This window comes from Podarcis liolepis, assembly GCF_965112155.1.
Source record: "Podarcis liolepis genome assembly, chromosome: Z".
Classification (NCBI taxonomy): Eukaryota; Metazoa; Chordata; class Lepidosauria; order Squamata; family Lacertidae; genus Podarcis; species Podarcis liolepis.
In genome coordinates, this window is record NC_139570.1 from 20,264,923 (window position 1) to 20,284,684 (window position 19,762).

The following is a 19,762-nucleotide window of genomic DNA, read 5'->3' on the forward strand; positions in this document are numbered from 1 at the left end:
TGGAGTCCAGCAACATCTGGACGGCCACACCTTCCTCATTCCTACACTCCATTAGTTAACTCTTGTGCACTAAAGGCCAGGAAGGTAGCCTAAGGCCCTCTAGATGTTAGATTCCAGCTCTCATCAGCCACAGTCAGCATAGCAAATGGGCAGGGTCAGGATAAGAAGAGCTGTGGTCCGCAAGCATCTGAAGGGATACTTTTTCATCTAAGAACTTAGGACTACATTGATTTGCAAAGGGCTGTACAGGCTTCCCCTGTGAAGACAGCATAAAGTAGTGGGATTTCACACCTCCATTAATGTGCCAGCAAACTAGATAAACCTGTGACTGCAACCCCTATTGATATAATGTGGGAATGTCCTGCTTAACTGCAGTATTGTATGTGACTTGGCAAGAGGCCTTTTACTTCAGAAACAATCAGCATCTATTGTATTGTACTGAGTTTTATCAATGGAACTCACAGAGCAACTATGGCAAGCGAGCACCACCTAGAGGCAGAAGCTGATGTTGCATCCAAAGGTTCTCATTACCGAAATCATTTTCTAATGGGAAGCTTATAAGCGGTTCTCACTGTGGAACGTGAAGGCAGGAGATACACTGGCCACAATGCTCATTCACATTACATATACCCTTTTTCAATTTATCAATGAACATAGATTCACACACCCCAACATGCATTTTACGTATTTCAGGAAGGCAGAAACTGTCTCAAGATTTAGATACTTCCAGATCAGAATATCCCAGTGTACTTTATTGGCAATTGCACTGAAATACATTTTGCCTTTAAGTATGTAAGCAAACTCTTCCCATCTGCTGGACAAATGTACAGTGGCTGTCTTAAGAAAAAGAACCTGTGCAGTCACATTCCAGAAAGTTTGGGCCACAGTTTAAGTACACAAGTGCAAATGCCTCATCTTTACAGATTTCCTACATAATCTTGTTGCAGCAAGGGGTGGTTTTGCTGATGTTGCCCTGATGTTATTGGGACTACGAGCCCCCGGCTGGTGCTGATGTGAGTTGTAATGCAATATCAGCTCAAGATTTCCCACCTTTACCTTAACAATGACCGATATATTATTGTTATTATTTATTAAATTTGTATACCGCCCTTCACCCAAAGATCACAGGGCTGCTCACAGCATAAAAATTCAAAATGAGAACATGAAATACATAATAAAACAAGAACAAACCCATCACACACACCCTCCCACAAGGACATTTAAAAGGCCATGGAATGTTAAGCAGCCCAAGGCCTGGTTAAAGAGAAATGCTTTCTCCTATCTCCTAAAGATATACAGATGGGTTACCCAGCTCTGGAATTTGCACACAGATCTCCCCAACACTTAAAAGTGACTGTCCTGAAAAAAGAGTACGGAAAATTATGGCTCACCTGGACTACAACTCCCATCATCCCTGACCATTGGGTCATGCTGGCTAGGTCTGATGGGAGTTGGGGAGTCCACTGTGAAAGTCCACAAGCTCCCCAGCCTTGTATTTCACAGTTTACTTCCCTCTGAATAAGGTTAAGGCGAGTAAAGGCTTGGGAAACTGTGCCTGATCAAGCAGACTTAACGAACTGATCAGGTTTTGTTTCACCCTGTGCAGCCACCACTTCAGAGATGCAACTCAGCTGAGGCAACAGAATCAATTCAGACTGGGGTTCCTGCAAGAAGTGTTCTAGGGAAACCAGACTGAGAGACAGGAGCAGCCAAAGCAGAGTCTGTAGAGATTGTGGAGATGTTATCATGGGCCCCAGGCAGCTACGCAGCACGGTGGAGGTGGGGGAAGCTCTTGAGAGTCTTTGCCATGGCTTCATCCAGGCTAACCAGTGGCTTGTAGCCCATGTGCTTTTTGGCCCGCTCACAGCTGTAATAGTGGAACGTTCCAGCAAGCGCCACCCGCATTGGGGTGAAGGTGGGATGGACAGTGACGAAGGGGCTCAGCAGCGTAACCACCAGTGCCAGAAGGAAGGCCAAGTAATAGGCCAGCCAATAGGGAATGCGGTATTTGGGAGCCTCGTAGTCCAGGCCCGTCAGGATGCGCGACATAAACTCCCAAAAGAGGATTGGCTCGTCGTTCGTGATGTTAAATGCCTGAGAGTTAACACAAACAGATAAGAAACAAAGAGTAAAGAATCATCTTTTCCCTGTCACCCCTTTAAAGCTGCAATCCTGAAGTCGGCAGTTGTGCTACTTCTGGTTTTTGTACACTATCCTTGGGATCCTTTCCAGCTAAAGCAGGTATGGGGAACCTTTTGCTCTACAGGTGTTCAGTAGCACCTATCATCTCCTACCATTGGCGATGCTTTCTGGGGCTGATGGGAGCTGTAGCTCAGCAACGCTTGGGAGGCTTAAAGTTCTCCACACCTGAGCTAAAGGAGTGGAGAGACAATGCTCTAAAAGCAAGAGATCATGAACTGATCAGTTTGCTTCTGGAAAAACATTGGCAAGTGAGGGCATAGTAATAATAATTTTATTATTTGTACCCCGCCCATCTGACTGGGTTGTCCCAGTCACTCTGGGCGGCTTCTGTGAATATCACAGTTGGGGAATTTCAAATGAGACTTGTGCAAAAAAACAACAACCAGCATTATGAGAAAGCTGCCTCTCTCATCCCTTAAGTGTGAAATATCAGGCTATGTAGCCAGTGACGTGAAAGAGAAGGGAGGCAAGCCAATCAGGGGGATTATGGGGTTGTCGCTGTTTTGGTTCTTATTATGCATTTTCTGTTTTTCAGATTGTTATTTTATGTTGTGAACCACCCTGACATCTACAGGTATAGGGCAGTATACAAACAAACAAACAAACAAACAAACAAACAAACAAACAAACAAACAATACTAGCTCCACCTTCTTGTCTGCCTCAGTGCTGCCACAAAGTAGGTATTTTCTAGTCCTGGCTGTCTCCATTCAATGGTGCTTTAACCTTTTGAAGCTAACTGGCCTAGCCAACTTCAAATAGTGGCAAGGTAGCAAGGTGAGGCACGACTAATATGGGCCAAAACCAAAACAAATTTGGTTCATAGTTAAGGTTTCTCTTTGTAAAAAAAAAAAAACAGTTACAAAAAAGAGCCTTTAAGGGACAGTTATCCAAGAAAATAAAAACCAGGAAATCACATCCTGCTGATCGTAGACGAGATTGCTTGCCAAGCCAATACTTACCAATTTCTGCCCTTCAGATCAGCTTATCTGCAGCATTCTCCTAGCTTATTTCTCTATAGAGCTCCAACCATCTTGTAAAACACTCCAGTGTTCCAGCTCTTAATGTTACATTTCAGTTCAACCAACTTATCTCTGTTTACCAGCTTCTCTTAGCCACAAAAGTTCTATTTCCCTTTCCAAACTATTAGCCAATCCAAAGGCTAGAAGAGTCCCATTTAACCCTCCATTATGAATACCTGTTGAGCTTTTCTTTTCCGTCTTAGCTTTGTAGGTTTCATTTCCTCTTAACTATATTAGGTACCTGGGCTTAACTTTTGACTCTGCTGTGAATTCCGAACATCCAGGTCAGGAAAGAAAACCATTTTACAAGAAACGACAGAACATAACATGGTGTAGCAGTCGCATTCCTTCACAGAGAAAAAGGAGGACCCACCTTTCCACACAGGGGAGAGTCTCTCTCAAGTTGCTCTGCAGCCAGCATGTGCCCATGGACCACATTTTCCACAAAGGTAAAATCCACCAAGTTCTTTCCATCTCTGCGCAGAGAAAAGGAAGAAGTTGAAGGTTAACACCAACATGCAAGGAAAAAACTCTTGGAAACAGAGAGCCAAGATAGATGGGGTGCTAGCTGTTAGGATGCAATTACCATGCAAGTTTGTTTTGTTTTGCTTTGAAAGTACATTGGAGTTGCAGTGAGACCAAGTAGCAGCTTGAGTGTGGAGAGTCTAACCTCCCCTGCTGTGGTCCTGTCAAAAATACTGCAGTCCCCACTTAACCTCCTGTTTACCATAGGGTTTACTGCAGTCCAGGAAGAGCATCATGTCAAGGGAAAGGCCAGCTTGGCACCACCCACCAGCCAGAGGAGGAGGAGCTGAAGGGAGCATCCCTTTCTCTTCCATGTGAGAAACATCACTTGGCTCCAAATGATGGTTGTGCTGGGACTGCAGAGCTGAAAGGAAGAATCCACTGGCCTCCATCCACCAGCTAAAGAACTGCTGGGTTATGTGCACACCCACATAATGTCCAATTTGTGGGATTTTGTGTATTACTGACTTGGACATAACCTGTGTTGGGAAACGTCACACTGAAAATTATTGTCTAAATCTTCAAAATCAGCTTAAATAAAGTACAGTGGTACCTCGGGTTAAGTACTTAATTCGTTCCGGAGGTCCGTTCTTAACCTGAAACTGTTCTTAACCTGAAGCACCACTTTAACTAATGGGGCCTGCTGCTGCTGCCGCGCCGCTGGAGCACGATTTCTGTTCTCATCCTGAAGCAAAGTTCTTAACCCGAGGTACTATTTCTGGGTTAGTGGAGTCTGTAACCTGAAGCGTATGTAACCTGAAGAGTATGTAACCTAAGGTACCACTGTATAGTAGCAGGACGTTTCTTTTCATAGGCATTTCACATCCAATAAAGCCCAACACAGCATCACGCCCAACTGGGTCCAGAAGCTCAGTCACCTTTACTTTGATTCCTGCAAGACCTGCTCCCTGCTTTGCTGACCTATTTCCACCTGGTCTGGGAGGGCAGGGCAATGACTGACTCCAGCAATGAAAGCTGCTCTTACTGCTGAAGAGGCCAGAGACCATCTTACCTGTGAGCCCTGCAGGACCTTGCTGCTCAGGATGCCTGGGCGGAGTCCTTTTCAGGAGTTTATGTTGGGGTCAAGATTTAATTTTTGAGATGCTTCATTTCTGCTGTTATTGGCTTTATGTTTTTACATCTTTATCGTTAGACATTATGAATTATGTGGGGATTGTTTGACGCTATTCTATACTCATTGACAAGCTTACATTTACGGTTCATGATTACTTACATTTTTGTAATTATGTAAATCTTTTGATGCTGCAGACTGGCTTAAGTGTGGGTTAAGTGTGCAGAAATAGCTAGCTTAACTAGTAGAATAAGAAAGATCAGGAAGAAAGAGTCCTGAAGGAAGACTGGAAAAGATTTGTAGAATATTTGAAAAATCACTGTAAACGTATTAAAACATTTGCAGGATTTGAGTAAATTCAGCAGTATAAAGTAAGCTGAGCTAAAATTGAAAAAGAACGAATATGGAATAATTTGAATATGCAGCAGCAAAGGATAACTAAAACGAACCATGGAGGTGGGCGGGGGAGGGAAGTCGATGCCAAATGTAATGTTTGTGTCTGTGATTTGGTGAATGTGGGAAACGTGTAAACTATGAATAAAATTTACACAAAAACACACACACATATATGGCTTTAACTATTATCCGTCTCTCAGCTGCCATCACAGGGGCGTGTGAAGGACCACATTGTCCCCAGGGGTGGGGATAGGATGAAATAACCACATTTTTTCTAAGTTCATTTTATTGTAACTTTTTAAAAATTAAATTAATTTTTTTTAAAAAAAATCTACGCTTGTTGCAACAATTTTTGTAAGAGCCGCCCAAAAAGAGGTAAAAAGCTGCTGAAAAGAAATAAATAAGGCAGCATTCAAACAGATGACGGTGATGCAGGCTCCTTACATGTTTCAGCTGGACCAGTCATAAAAGCAGGATGCAAAATTCAGAGCAGTTAAAACTTTCAAGGGGCTGGACTTTCCTTACCCAATCATGAACTTCATCTTGCCACTCTTGGCTGCTTGGATAATGACGGGAACCAGGTGAGGGTCTTGTGGGCCAAAGATGCCATGGGGACGAATAGCAGCGGTGAAGAAATTCCTCTCTGGGTCATTGGCGCTCAGCACCTCCTACAAGAGAAAAGCCTGCGCTATCTATCAATGCTCAGAGCCTTCTAAATACACCGGACATCTAAAATGGGGTAGTCAGTGTCACCTTACCCAAGAGGGAGGTTTCAATAGACTTGAGGTATCCTTAAGTTTTGCAGATATGGTAAAAACAGCCCCACAAAGATGGACAGAGAGGTAAAAGAATGACAACATGGTGGGAGGAGGAATGGAATGCCTGGAACTCCAAACAGAACGATTTCACACTTCGTGGTCGTTCTGTTTTTCTTTTAAAATAGACAGGAGATTGTTGGCTGTAGCCAACATTCTCTTTCTGCTAGTACAAGGGCTCTTGCACTAGCAGATGGGTGAATTGTAACATTGCACAGGAATCCAACACGACAGTTGCATTAGCAGAAACTCGTTGCACACCAGATTGTGCAGTCTATAGTGCAAGGAAGTTAGCAGCGACCTGCTTGCACATTCTCTTGTGTAGCAACATCCCACCAGCACAAAACAGTTCACCAATGGAACATGTATACCATTGAGTCACTTGGATAGAGCCTACATTGGATACGGCTCCCTATGTTGTTTAGCACATATAGGATCTGTTAGCCTAGTAGCAGCAGCAAAACAGAGGACATCCAGACCTTCTCCTGCAGAATCTTGGTTTCTGTATAGTAGTCAATGGGTTTCTTTGCGTAGGGGAGATCTTCAGTTCCGTGCTTAATATCTGTGCCCTCGAAGACCACACTAGCACTGCTAGTCAACACCAGTTTCTGCAACAGGAAGGGGGTGGGGAGAAGCACAATACATGGTGTTATACACGGAATGCTTTGGCAAGAACTGCAAAAATGTAATACTCCTACTGGATCTGGGCAAATGCCCATCTTGTCCAGCATTTCGTTTCCCACAGTGACCAACCAGGGGCTTCCAGGGAGCGTAGCAGTGAGCCATGAAGGAAACAGCCCTTTTCTGCCATTTCCAGCCAGCAGGTAGTATTCAAAGGTAGACTGGACATTCCATGATTGCTGGTAGTCACTGAAACACCCATTCACCACCCGTGAATTTGTCCAATACCCCTTTTAAATCTATCTAGTGGTCAAAAGTCCTATAAGTTATGTGTTGTGTGAAGGAGGGCACTCTCTACTGGCATGCATGGATGGTGCAAGGGGATTCTGACATCTCCCTTAGCCTCCTAGTCTAATGGGTTTCATGGACACACTGAGAAATCAAGGATCCACAAACGCACCCACCAGCTTGCCACTGGCAAGTGCATTTTTCCTCTGTGGAGAGTACAGAATCAAGGAGAATCCTGACATGGAACCACAAGGGGTTTCTGTGCTGCCAGGCTGACTTCAGAGATATGGGACTCTCTTAGAAGCTGCACTGAGATTTGGAAACATTTGAGTGAGGTGTAAGGACTTCCTGGTCTTTCCAAGTGTTTGCTTATCACAACGGGAACAAGCTCCCATCACTTTCCTCAGTTACAGAGGAAAGCCAAGGCTCATCCCTCCCTCTCTGTTCTGCCGGGTCTTGAGATCAGGGTAATGTCAAAGGGACACTGTTCTCTTCCTCTAGCTGGCTACCAAGGTGCACAAGGATTTGTTGGCACCCCTGCAACTTGAAAGAAACCACCCAAGGGAGAACAAAATACCTCCTATATGCACTATAGCCCACTGAGATCAGCGTTGGTAAATTCTTCCCCTACCACACACGAAATGAATTGGCCAGATTAAAAAATGTTTATAATATCCCTCACATTTATAATCAAAGTAGCAATTTATTTTTTCAGGAGACTATCCCACATATATTTGCATGCAGCTTTTGAGGCAGAGTGATTATTTTTAGATCTGTCTCCCCACCCCTTCAAAATCTAAATAATGTAAGAAAAATGCTAATAAGTTACCATGTCTTGTGATATTAAGTAACACTTTGATTTAGCTTTTTAAATCACACTAGCAGAAATTTATTCCCCGCCCCATCAAATTATTTCAGTTCAACTATTTTTGATTGGCAGAAAATAATTTGTACCGTTTTGAAATATTTGTTCTTTTGGTTTAGCTCCATTTTGAATGCTACAGCCGAGCTTTATTTTACTCTTATACTTTATTGCCCTCTTTGATACAAGTGTCTAGTTGTTGTTGGGTGCTAAATAGATACTGTAAGTAAGTAGACTCTTGAAGGCAAAATTCCAATTCAAACATTTTCCAGAAAGCCCACATCACTGATCAAAACCAACCCTGATTACTGTCTGCCTGCACATTTTCAGTAACGGTACTCACAACCATGGTACACACACAACACTGCATCATGGTTTGTTTAGCCTACCAATGGTTTGCTTGAATGTGTGAGCCCAGAACAGCACAGCATACTAACCGTGCTATCTTTTCTGCTTAACAAGCCACAACATGAAGCCAGGGCTTGTTGTTGGCTTATGACCCATGGCTTGTTTTAACCATAGCTCATTATGTCCAAACCAACAGCCCTGTTTAACCATGGTTTGTTGGGGCATCTCAATCCCAGGTGCTCACCAAGCTAAGGTAAAGGTAAAGGGACCCCTGACCATTAGGTCCAGTCATGACCGAGTCTGGGGTTGCAGCGCTCATCTCACTTTACTGGCCAAGGGAGCCGGCGTACAGCTTCTGGGTCATGTGCCCGGCATGACTGAGCTGCTTCTAGCGAACCAGAGCAGCACACGGAAACGCCGTTTACCTTCCCGCTGGAGCGGTACCTATTTATCTACTTGCACTTTGACGTGCTTTCGAACTGCTAGGTTGGCAGGAGCAGGGACTGAGCAACGGGAGCTCACCCTGTCATCGCGGGGATTCGAACCGCCAACCTTCTGATCGGCAAGTCCTAGGCTCTGTGGATTAACCCACAGCGCCACCCGCGTCGCTCACCAAGGTACAAAGGCACAAAACAAGAACTGTAAAAAGAAAACTTTGGAGAAACAAACCATAGATTGTTTGCTCATCTGTGAGCTAACCACTAACAACTTTTGCTGAAGGCTAATAATGCTGAAGGATTTAGTGTTATATGTGCACGCAGCCACAAAACTTGACCAGGTTCATTCAAGTTGCTTTAAGTTCCAGTTCTGCACTTACTTCGACACCAGCTTCCTTACAAGCCTCAATGACTGCTTTGGTCCCCAAATAATTGACTTTGTAGAAAAGATCTCTGTTGTGGCTGGAAGGTGACGGTGAGGCACAGTGAAACACGACAGTCACCCCCTGTAAAGCTGGAAGCAGATCCTGGAGGCACAGAAGAGGAGGTTAGAATCAACCTACCTGGAGAATCACAACAGCCACAACTGGGTCTAAGGCAGAGATGATGAACCTCCAGATGTTGTTGGGTTTCAACCTGCACCAACCTGGCCAGTGGTCAGGAATAATGGGAGCTGCAAACCTATAACACTGGGAGGAGTGTTCCACATCCATAGTCTAAGGGCAGACTTTCAAGCACAGCTCCACGAGGAGAGTTAAAAAAAGGAAGCTTTAGTGCAGAGACTCAAATACCATGAAATCTCACAGATTAGGGCAGTGGTCTGCTCTGCTGCCCATTGGGCAGGAGGCTAACAATAGGTGGAGCCAGAACCAATGACAGGTAGAGCCTACTATTTCTAGGTTTGCTTACATCCTTCTCCATGCTGAGCTCTACAATGGCAACACTGAAACTGAAGAAGCTGACAGCCAGATCACCCTCATGTCTGGTTGTAAGAAAGCAGGCAGGCAGGGGATAGCTGTCTTCACTAGATTAGGGACAGAATCATCTTTGGCAGGCATAGGGAAACTTGGCCCTCCAGATATTTTGGGACTACAACTCCCATCATCCCTAGCTAACAGGACCAGTGGTCAGGGATGGTGGGAATTGTAGTCTCAAAACATCTGGAGGGCCGAGTTTGCTTATGCCTGATCTTTGGGATCACCCAGAGTGGTGGAAATGTGTGTGCACTTCCCTTCAAATTGTTCACACTTGCATGCATTTAAAAAAAAATGGTCAAACAGAACTAGAAGGGTAGTTTTATCATTTGGCTATGGGCTTGAGCTACCCAATAGCTCAGTCACATGGGTGCAGTAATTGGTCAGCAAGAGGCATTAATAGGGTGAATCATACTTCCCACTAGTTTTAAACACACTTGCATCCTTATGTATATGTCTTCCAAAAAGAACACTGGTCACCTTAAGCAGTGCCAAGCAGACCAAAGATCTCCAAATCTGAAGCATGAACAAGATGCAGCAGCGTGCCGACATCTCTTTGCTTCTGTGCGCACAGCTGTAGTTTTGGCTCATACCTTTTTGTTGCAGAGATCACCTAGGAAGAACTGCACCTTGCTGTTCTTAAAGCCCTCACGGACATCGAACACATTAACTGTGTAGCCTTTCTCTAGCAGACTTTGTACCATGTGCTGACCCAGGAACCCTGAGCCACCAATCACAGTGCATTTCCTTCTGGTCTGTAAAGAAAAGCAAAGGGTAGGGTTCACCAGCAGGGACCAATGCATTGCTGAATACATGTGAGTTTGCATGCATGATTCTTGGGAATGAGCAAAGAGCATCAGGAAATAATTCACTGAACAACAGCCACAAGCAATGAGAAAACCAAGCAATGAAAAACAGTGCTACTTTACAGAAGATGCATAGAAAACAAATGTGGTGAAACATCTTAAGAGATGCTTTTTGAAAAAAGAAAAAGAAATGCATTTACAGTAGCTCTATTATAAGCTGTTTTGTGAGAATACTTTCCCTTGAAAAATCAAGTTATCAATAAAGAACACAAACCAGCTTACCTGTCTTAGTCGAGTTGCCATCTTTGGGAGCTATGGATGACTTTGTAGCAAACTCTAAGGAAGCACCCAATGAACACAGTGACTCCAAAACTTTCTTTCCTGTTGAAATACATATGTGAATCAAACAAGAGGCATACCATTTTCATCTCACATAAGTAGGATTGCCAACTGACTAAGATAAAAATTCCAAGTCTGCTCTACTCTCTTTAACAGAAGTAAGATTTTGTCAGCATGTATCACACATTTGACCAGTCAACACCAATACAACCCACTTGCCTCTCCAAATCTGTCGTAAGTCTATTTTTAAAAGCCATCTAAGTTAGCCACTAACGCCACATTTAGGACAGCAAAGTCCCACCAGTTAGTCCCACCATAAGATGATTTTGCAAGAGTGTACTTCTTTACACAACACAGCTTTTGCAACTCACTGCCGCAAGATGGCTAATTAGAACAATGAAGTTGAAAGGTAGCCTCCACTATTAGAAAGCAACACTGCCCGCTTGCTTATATATTCATTATTATATTGATTTAATAAGAGGAACTCCCCAGTTCACAAAGCAAAATAAAAATAAAAGCATTAAACGCTCGCGATATTAAAAAAAACCAAGAACTAATAAAAATCAGCTTAACAAATGCAAACACAATTTAAAACCCAGGCTTTCAGGCCCCGCAGCTTCCACTTCCCACAAGGACAACAGCTTGCTCTTACCTGCAGGCGCCCCACAACAGACCGAACCTGCCGCACGAAGATGCAGCGCTTACTCCCACTTACGCTGTTGTTGCTGCTGCTGGACCACGCCCACCTCTGCATCCCTCCAATCACTACCCGCTCTCCCGTTTAGCTCCTCCTTCCCGCGCGGCACCACGCTCCCCGCCCCTATGCCGATAATCGGCCGAGAGCTGGACCGTTCTCCCATTGGCTCCGCGTCTCTCCAATTTCGATCCAATCGGGCTCTGCCAACCGAAGCCCCGCCTTGCAGGGCTCGTCGGCATATAGTTCAGCCAAGTGGGGTTGGATAACAGCCCCCGCGCGCGCCCGACTCGCCGGCCAATCGCGAGAGCGGTTGCTTCCACACCACCGCGTGAGGAGACGAGCCAATAGGGAGCCGCGATATTGAGAGGGACCGCTGTTGTGGTGACAGTTAAGCTCGCCGCGGTTTTTTTTTTTTGGTTGTTCTTCCCACGCCTCCTGCCGCCTCAGGACCGGCTCGGCTTCCGACGGTCCCGGCTCGGGATGGTCAGTGCGGTTATGACTTAAGCGGGTGGGGAGGAGGAAGTGAAGGGAGAGTCCGGCGCGGGTTAGTGGAGAAGGGCCGTTAAACCCCGCCTCCCTCGCAGGGAAGGCAACCGTCATGCAGATTTGTTTATTCCTATGTTAATTTATGCAAGTGAAAGCCCAGGTTGGCGTCATAGTTTAGGTCAGCCTTTCTCAATTTTGGAGTCCCCAGGAGTAGCTGGACAATCCCTGACCATTGCCCCTGCTCGCTAGGGATGCTGAGAGTTATAGTCCAAAGATGTCTGGTCTAGGTCCTTGTGATGGACTCGAGGGTTGTCCCCTCCTTTTTTGTTTGTTGATGGAGGGGGTGGTGAACATCTCGAGGTGCTTGTTTTTTCGGAGGCTGTGCTGAGGGTCAGCCTCTCCCAAAGGTAGTAAATCCATCTGGGCCGCTGCACCAGTAGGGACAGCTCCTGATGGCCTTCAAATTCATTATTATAATGGTTTTCTGTCTATATTTAAATCCCTGTGCATAGAAATGTATGATGTAAGGGAGAAGCCTACCTGCTCTCTCATAAGCAAACTTCCTAAGTGGAGCGAAGTGTTGATGACAGGGGGGGGGGGGAGTCGCTTTAGTTTTGGCATGAAGCAGCATTCATCTCTGTAATCCAGATGTGGGAAGCCTTTGCGGCGGCAGATGTTGCTGAGCTACAACTGCCATCAGCCCCAGCAAGCATGGTCAACGGTCAGGGGTGGTGGGAGTTGTAGCTCAGCAACAGCTGGAGGGCCAAAGGCTTCTACACCCCTATAATCCAGCATAGGCACTTGGTAGCAGGACAGTTGAAGCAGTTTGACCATTTCAGTTAGAAACAGGATTGATGTACTGGGTGGTGGGGAATCCCCCAACCTGTGGATGACAGCCAAACTACCCACAGTCAGCATAGGACTGCATCCATGTTATCTGAAGGGTCACCTACACTTGTGTGAGGCTGTCCAAGCTTTATTATCAGCACCAGAGGTTCTGCCCTCTGGCCTGCCAGCAAAAGCTGTCAGGCTGGTGGGTGCTAAGGATACAGTTTCTTCAGTGGTAGCCCCACACTTTGGAACTACCTGTCCAGGGAAATATGTATGGCTTCAAAGTGTGTTTGTTGCATTTCTGCCAAGGCACCCAGGGCTGTTTACAATTTTAAAATAAATGGGGTAGGGTATTCAACCGGAAAGGCCCTGATGTTTTCTTTGCCAGCCCCCTCTTGGCTGGTCTTACGTAAATGGTCTTCAGAGCTGTTGTTCTTTTAAAGCCTGCATTTAACTGAATTCTGCTGTGCTTGAATAAATCTTCAGCTGCTTTTGGTTTCTCTCCCTTCTTGCGTGGATGGATGGGGGAAGTATATTTTAATGTGTTTTAGAGTCATGTAAGCTGCCTTGTGAAGGCCAGGTGCCTTGAAAGGCAGGTTAAAATACTTTAAATAAACACTGCCCCTTTGGACTGCTGTCCTAAATACACTTTGAGCCCAGTGAGACTTAATTTTGAGCAAGCTTGCATGGAATTCTACTGAAAAAACCTATTTAACTGTTATGGCTTCTCCCGAAGAATTTTGCATTCCTGACACTTAATAAATAAATAGTGATTTATAATGTTCAGTAGAAGCAACACTCACCTTGGTTATCCTTACAACAACAACCAAACATAACAGTTTACTTAGGCTGTTTATGGAAGAAACAAGATTTGACCAGGAGTTTCTAGTTCACCCTTAGTCATTCATGTACTCTTGGAAATCATAATCTTTGTAATTCTTCTGTGCTGTAAATAGCCAGGTTTTAAAGCGTTGCCCTTAAATGTAGGAAATCAATCTTTAATTTCCTGTTGAGGAATGAGAGACACTACTTGGCATTTGTCTACCTCAACCTCACCTTACCTCAAATGGGGTAGAACAAGAATTCCATGCTTTGAGCTCATTTCAGGGAAGACAGTACACAAATGTGATCATTTGTTTGGAATCGGGACGCGGGTGGCGCTGTGGGTAAAACCTCAGCGCCTAGGACTTGCCGATCACATGGTCGGCAGTTCGAATCCCCGCGGTGGAGTGCGCTCCCGTAGTTCGGTCCCAGCGCCTGCCAACCTAGCAGTTCGAAAGCACCCCCAGGTGCAAGTAGATAAATAGGGACCGCTTACTAGCGGGAAGGTAAACGGCGTTTCCGTGTGCTGCGCTGGTGCTGGCTCGCCAGAGCAGCTTCATCACGCTGGCCACGTGACCCGGAAGTGTCTACGGACAGCGCTGGCTCCCGGCCTATAGAGTGAGATGAGTGCACAACCCTAGAGTCTGTCAAGACTGGCCCGTACGGGCAGGGGTACCTTTACCTTTTACTGAAATATTCATTCATTCATTTGGTTGACTAATGTCTCCTAAATGTTCAGGAAGATTAAAATCATGTACTTGTGTTTTATTGTTATCTTTTTCTTTTTTCCTTTTTGGTCTTTGATATATGTTTTAAGGCCTCCAGCTACAAGAAAGCACCAGTGGGGGCTCCACCTCAGAGGAAGAAGGCAGCTCCCAAGACTGAGCTCACTGAAGAGCAGAAACAGGAGATTCGGGAGGCCTTTGATCTGTTTGATACTGATGGCACTGGGAACATTGATGTGAAAGAGTTGAAGGCAAGCAGAAAAACATGACTGAAATGTGTCTTAAGATTGTAATCATAAGGCCCATTGAGCCAGCGGAGCTTACTTCTAAGTAAACATATAGAGGATTATACTTTGTGGAGCTGACTTTAGCCAATGGGAGCTGTAGTCCAAAACATCTGGAAGGTACCAGGTTGTTGAAGTCTGAACTAAAGTGATAGGGTGGCTACTGGAGAAGGGTAGTGTCATTCTACTCCATTGTTCTTCATTATACTACTTTTGTCTACTCCATCCTACTTTTGCCTGTGGCTTTATTTGTATTGGGAAAATACCCAAGAGGTATTGAAGGTTATCTTGCATTTATTGCTTGCAATAGAATAGAGGAGGCAACAGGGACATAAAGGGTGGTTACAGGCAAACCTGAAAACATAAGCATTTCTCCTTTGGGGCAATTATCCTTCACCCCCCATCCCACTTCTTTAATGATCAATGTATAGGTCTTGGGGCTGTTCCTGTTCATCCCTTCCTCCCTCATCAGATAATCTTGTTTTGGTTGTTTTCACACACCTTGCATATTTATATGGTCATATGTTGATGACAGTTCTCTGAGAGGGCTTTGTGATTGATGCAGACTCAGCTGTGCAAATCATGCTTTTGTTGTTACATTTGGTAAACATTTTTCCTCCTCAGTGATATTTCAATGAGGGAATCTAAAAGGACTGGAATAAACAGGAGATAAAGAGTATAAGGTTAACCTTTCCCCCTGAATGACAAATTCAGCAGCTAAAGTAAATACAGTCTGAAAAACTCAGTGGCGTCCAGATTTGTCTTAGAACGGTCTTGTTGTTTAGATTTCATTTAATGGAGTCAAGTGTCTTTGTTACAGACATGTGCCTTTACAAATTTTCATCCTATCTTCATACCATGGGTGTACAAAGGATTACTTCTTGTTAGGAGCTACAGGAGGATACTTCCATCTTCAACCTTTCAACAGTACAAAATAGAATACTTGGAAGTATTGTAATCTCTGTGATTCCTGATGGCAGAAGATACTGCTAGTGTCACTGTGCTGGCATTGTCTTTACTCAATCCAGGAGTCTCTCCTATTATTGAGACTTCCACTTCCACTTTGTGTGACCTCATCCCTGTCTCCAATATGAGGTTATTTTCCCTTGGGAGACTGGGATGGAATATCAGGAAGCAGAGAGAATCAGGCTTCTGGGGCAAGCACAGGGCTCCTTGGCCATCACTACCATTCATAATCTCATTTCTCATAGGAAGATTTCAGCTTTTAAGAGAGCAGAGATGTTAAAAAAGAGCACAGGTTTCTAGATTTTCTAGACTTGATTGTTATCTTGGAAGATGAAGATTCTTTGTGTGAGGCTTTGGGTTTCCTGGCCTGGAATCTATTTGAATTGTTAGTGTTGTTGCCATTGAGAAAAATTATCCTTAGTTTGCCAGGAATTGCCTCTCTCTATCTTATCTGGAGGTAAAAAAAACGGCAAATAATTTTGTTCTAGTTTTTGAGTGGTATTGGGTTGTTTGCTTATCCAATGAAGAGTTACATGAGCTGATGTGCCTTCTCTCCAGACTTTTGGAGGAGTACATTGTTATAATGCCAGTTCAGATGACCCAGTATGCTCCATTCCCAGTTCCATTCCTACCTTATGTAGCAGTGGATATTCTCAGTATTGACCACTAAGTATCTTAACAGCAAGGGAGCTCTGTCAAAGTTACACCATTAAGACAAGTTTACTTTCCTTTCCTACCCATAGTCTTGACACTAGTACATCTCAAAGTCTGCTGACAAGAATGCAAATTTATAGTCTTTGTCTCAGATGCAGAAATTCTGCTTCTATGGTGTACAGTTGATGCATTTACTATTCCCTTTCCTGCTGAGATGCCAGTTTGTTTCCATTGTTTGCAGGTTGCCATGAGAGCACTCGGGTTTGAACCTAAGAAAGATGAGATCAAGAAAATGATCTTAGACATTGACAAGGAAGGAACTGGAAAGATTACTTACCATGACTTCTTAGGAGTGATGACCCAGAAAATGGTAGGTTGATCTAAACAGCTGCCACAAAATCTGGCTGTTTTCTGAAGTCTATGAGGGAGGGCTAAAGGGACCTTGTTATGATATTTGCATCTGTGTGTGCTAAAATTGTGATGAAAGTGGAACTCTGTCCTGTTGTAAGGCACCAATTCTGGGGTGTGTAGGAGATCCACATTTGCTTACATCAATTGCTTTTAAGGTGACTGGGAAAGCTACATAGATGTCAGTCTCTGGCCTTTATTGATTGGATATCAGTGGTTGGATTCTTTGAAATAAAATAAAAGTCCTCTTACAGAGGTCTATTCATTCACCACAACCAAATGAGGATAGAGCGTGCCCTAAAAGGATGTAGTACTCTCTCTCTCTTATTTGTTAAACTTTGCATCTGCAGTAACATGGCTATATAATTATACCCAGAATTTTGGTGGCAGTTCTTTAATTTACTTTTTGTTATATTTATATTTCTTACACAGGTAGAAAAGTTATAGCAGTTTGCCATTTCAATAGCTGGTTGTTTTCATGTGTAACAAACAAATGTCTGAAATGTTACTATTTTACTTATCTTTATCTTAAAAAAAAAGGCTGAAAAAGATTCAAAAGAAGAGATTCTGAAAGCCTTCAAGCTGTTTGATGATGACGAAACTGGCAAAATCTCTTTCAAAAACCTCAAACGTGTGGCCAAAGAACTGGGGGAGAATCTTACAGACGAGGAGCTACAGGTTTGGACTGTGTGTCTGTTGCATGCATGCTTAAGCCACTCAATGTAGTGATTTAGCAAGCTTGCATTTACTAAGAGTGCTCTGAATCACCTGCATTCAAATTCTGTAGCCTGTCAAGCATCACAAATTTGTACTTAAGTTGGAGCTAAATGGAACTTTCGCTTTCAATGGTAGTACGATTCTTAAAACCTGCAGGCAGGCAACAGTAGGGGAAGGGCTATCACGTTAATGTCCTTTTTGTAGGTTTCATGGGAACACCTGATTTGCTGCTTTGGGGAAATTGAACTGGATGGACCTTGTTCTGATCCAGGAGTGGTCTTCTTATGATGTTAATATTTGAAAGAGGTGGGGTGCTGCTTTCCCCATCAGCTCTTGCAATACTTTGGGGACTTTCAAAAGAATTGTTACAGTTACCTGCAACAAGCAGTCTGAGGAATTTCCCTGGCATGACTGATTCACCTAAGTAGAGTATTCAACACCTTGTCTACCTAAAAGGAAGAAGGACATGTCCTTTTTATTGAGAGCCTTTGTGGTATAGCAGTTAGTTAGTGTTGGACTTTGACTGGAGAAACCCACTCATTCACAAAGCTTACAGTGTGATTTTCATCCAGTCATTGTCTTGAAGACTAAAGCATATGAAGATTTTTTGAGGGGTGTGTGGGATATGTCCGTGAAAGAAGGTTGGCATAAAAATCTGATAAGGATGTCACTTTTTGTACTGACCCAATCCTGTGCCTTTAACAACAGCCTGACATGCTGAAAATAACTGATGAATATTTTCCCACTATCACCATGTCAGGAAAAACTACCTGTTTAATCTCCATGTTTTATGCTGCTGTTAAAAGGATAAGTGTTGAACCAATGCATATGATGGAAACCCTGTTTACAAATTATTATTATTATTAGGAATAAATGGGTGTTTTTGCTTTCAAGAGAAAGAAACTATAGTATTCTGCAACTACTGGTATTGGTGAAGTTCAGCTTATTCGTAAATGAACTGAAGTTGATTATGATTAATGTAGTGAAGTTTGTCTAACAATTTATTCAGGATGCTACACTCCCAGGCAAACTGTCAAGTGTTCTAAAGGGATCTCCCCAAACTGAATGACTAGGATGCTTAGGTAACAGTATGTTAGATGAAAAGCTGCTGGTGAACAAACTGATGTATTTTGAGGCAGAATGAGTGCCAAAGGCAAAAGTGTATTTTCAGTCCCCTTTGGAAACCCATTGCAAGAAGAAGATGCCTCTTCCTTCCCTTCCACAACCATCATTTAACTCACTGGGTTTGGCCTTTGATTCTTTGTCATGTTTCAGGAAATGATTGATGAAGCTGATCGGGATGGAGATGGAGAGGTCAATGAGCAAGAGTTCTTACGAATCATGAAGAAGACCAGCCTCTACTGAGATGCTTGGCATCTTGTGTGTGCGGTTTTTGTTTTGTTTTTTAATCTCATCATGGTTTTGTTACCTGAGTTTGACCTCCGTGGTACTTGTTCTGGAAGGGATCAGCAGCAGCCCAGATCTCACTAGCTTTGTGAGATACCCCTCACATTTTTTATGCCCATGTCCTTCTCTATTGACTCCATCACCACCATCTCCTAATGTTGTGCTTCAGATCCATCTTTTATATTTCCAACAGTAATGTGAAGTGGCTTCCTTGGTTGAGCTGCCTTTTGAAGGAGGTTGTGTACTTGCACACTGGACTTACATGCAAGGAAGTATTTTTTTATTTTATTTTTGGCAGAGACAATTTAGGTATTCTCAGAAACAAGGATGTTTCTTTTTAAAAACTTGTTTTAATTATCTGAAGCTTGCATTGTATGGCTCTTAGTACTTGCCAAAGTGAAAAGATGCCAAAGAGTGGATAGCTCCAGTTCTGCTTCTGCACCTACTCCACATTGGTCGTTCCCTGCCTTCTAGGAGGTGACTTGATTCTGGATGTTGAGGTTAAAATGCAGTGCCTGCAGTATTTAAGCCTTGATTTAAAAGAAAACAGTGTACTTAACTTATTAGCCTTTACACTTTTTCAAAAAGCATTGAATGTAAAATTGGTGTGTTTTGAATCCCTGAATTGGCTGGAAAGAGCCTGTAACAGTTCTTCCAAATGCTTATGGTTTGTGCTGCTGAAATTTAAAAGATGACATAAAATAGTTCATGACAGCAAAGTTGTCTGTATTCTTTATTACACATTACATTGGCAGATGGCAGGGGGCACCTCCAGTTAATTATCCTGTTGCTGATGCTGCAGTGGGATGGCTCTCACCCAGTGTTGGATTGTACATCCAATCATTGCAAGAGCAGGAAATGGATTTCCTATGGAGTTTCCTGCCCTGTTTCTCTTGTCATAAGTCTTTACTTTCTGTACCCTCAACTAAAAACTCATTAGTGGCTCACACCCTGGAATCTAAGAGGTAAAGGCTTTGCTAAGCCCATCTCACCACTATGCATTGGGTGGTTGGGATTTTTTGGTGTATTTTTTTCTTTTTTGGTATGTTACAACCATTCA

The 19,762-nt window shown here is 43.6% G+C and overlaps 2 protein-coding genes and 1 long non-coding RNA gene across 4 annotated transcripts in view; 2 read left to right on the top strand and 1 right to left on the bottom strand.

The window, feature by feature from the left end:
- LOC310698098 overlaps positions 1-19,762 on the top strand; it is a 384,750-nt gene that overhangs the window by 346,328 nt on the left and 18,660 nt on the right. The gene's annotated exons all lie outside the window — the stretch shown is intronic.
- On the bottom strand, positions 716-11,518 carry NSDHL (NAD(P) dependent 3-beta-hydroxysteroid dehydrogenase NSDHL). Of its 2 annotated transcripts, none has more exons than XM_083484800.1 (8): positions 11,421-11,518; positions 10,649-10,747; positions 10,154-10,315; positions 8,967-9,113; positions 6,510-6,638; positions 5,741-5,883; positions 3,596-3,698; positions 716-2,094 (listed from the first exon to the last, which is right to left on the bottom strand). In XM_083484800.1, the coding sequence occupies exons 2-8, from the start codon at positions 10,667-10,669 to the stop codon at positions 1,762-1,764; spliced, it is 1,038 nt and encodes a 345-aa protein (XP_083340926.1). In that variant the 5' UTR covers positions 10,670-10,747; positions 11,421-11,518; the 3' UTR covers positions 716-1,761. The 2 variants fall into 2 exon arrangements, with proteins under 2 accessions (XP_083340926.1, XP_083340925.1); XM_083484799.1 differs by having other exon boundaries at positions 11,358-11,481.
- Positions 11,663-19,421, top strand: CETN2 (centrin 2). Its single transcript, XM_083484841.1, has 5 exons — positions 11,663-11,885; positions 14,359-14,517; positions 16,412-16,540; positions 17,119-17,256; positions 18,571-19,421. The coding sequence occupies exons 1-5, from the start codon at positions 11,883-11,885 to the stop codon at positions 18,658-18,660; spliced, it is 519 nt and encodes a 172-aa protein (XP_083340967.1). The 5' UTR covers positions 11,663-11,882; the 3' UTR covers positions 18,661-19,421.

Excerpts from the sequence above, each read along its gene's own strand:
- NSDHL (XM_083484800.1), bottom strand. The coding sequence starts at position 10,669 with ATGGCAACTCGACTAAGACAG. Across the intron at positions 9,114-10,153 it reads GTGATCTCTGCAACAAAAAG|GATCTGCTTCCAGCTTTACA; the intron begins GTATGAGCCAAA and ends CTGTGCCTCCAG. Across the intron at positions 5,884-6,509 it reads CCAAGATTCTGCAGGAGAAG|GAGGTGCTGAGCGCCAATGA; the intron begins GTCTGGATGTCC and ends TTTCTCTTGTAG.
- CETN2 (XM_083484841.1), top strand. Across the intron at positions 14,518-16,411 it reads TTGATGTGAAAGAGTTGAAG|GTTGCCATGAGAGCACTCGG; the intron begins GCAAGCAGAAAA and ends CATTGTTTGCAG. Across the intron at positions 17,257-18,570 it reads TTACAGACGAGGAGCTACAG|GAAATGATTGATGAAGCTGA; the intron begins GTTTGGACTGTG and ends GTCATGTTTCAG.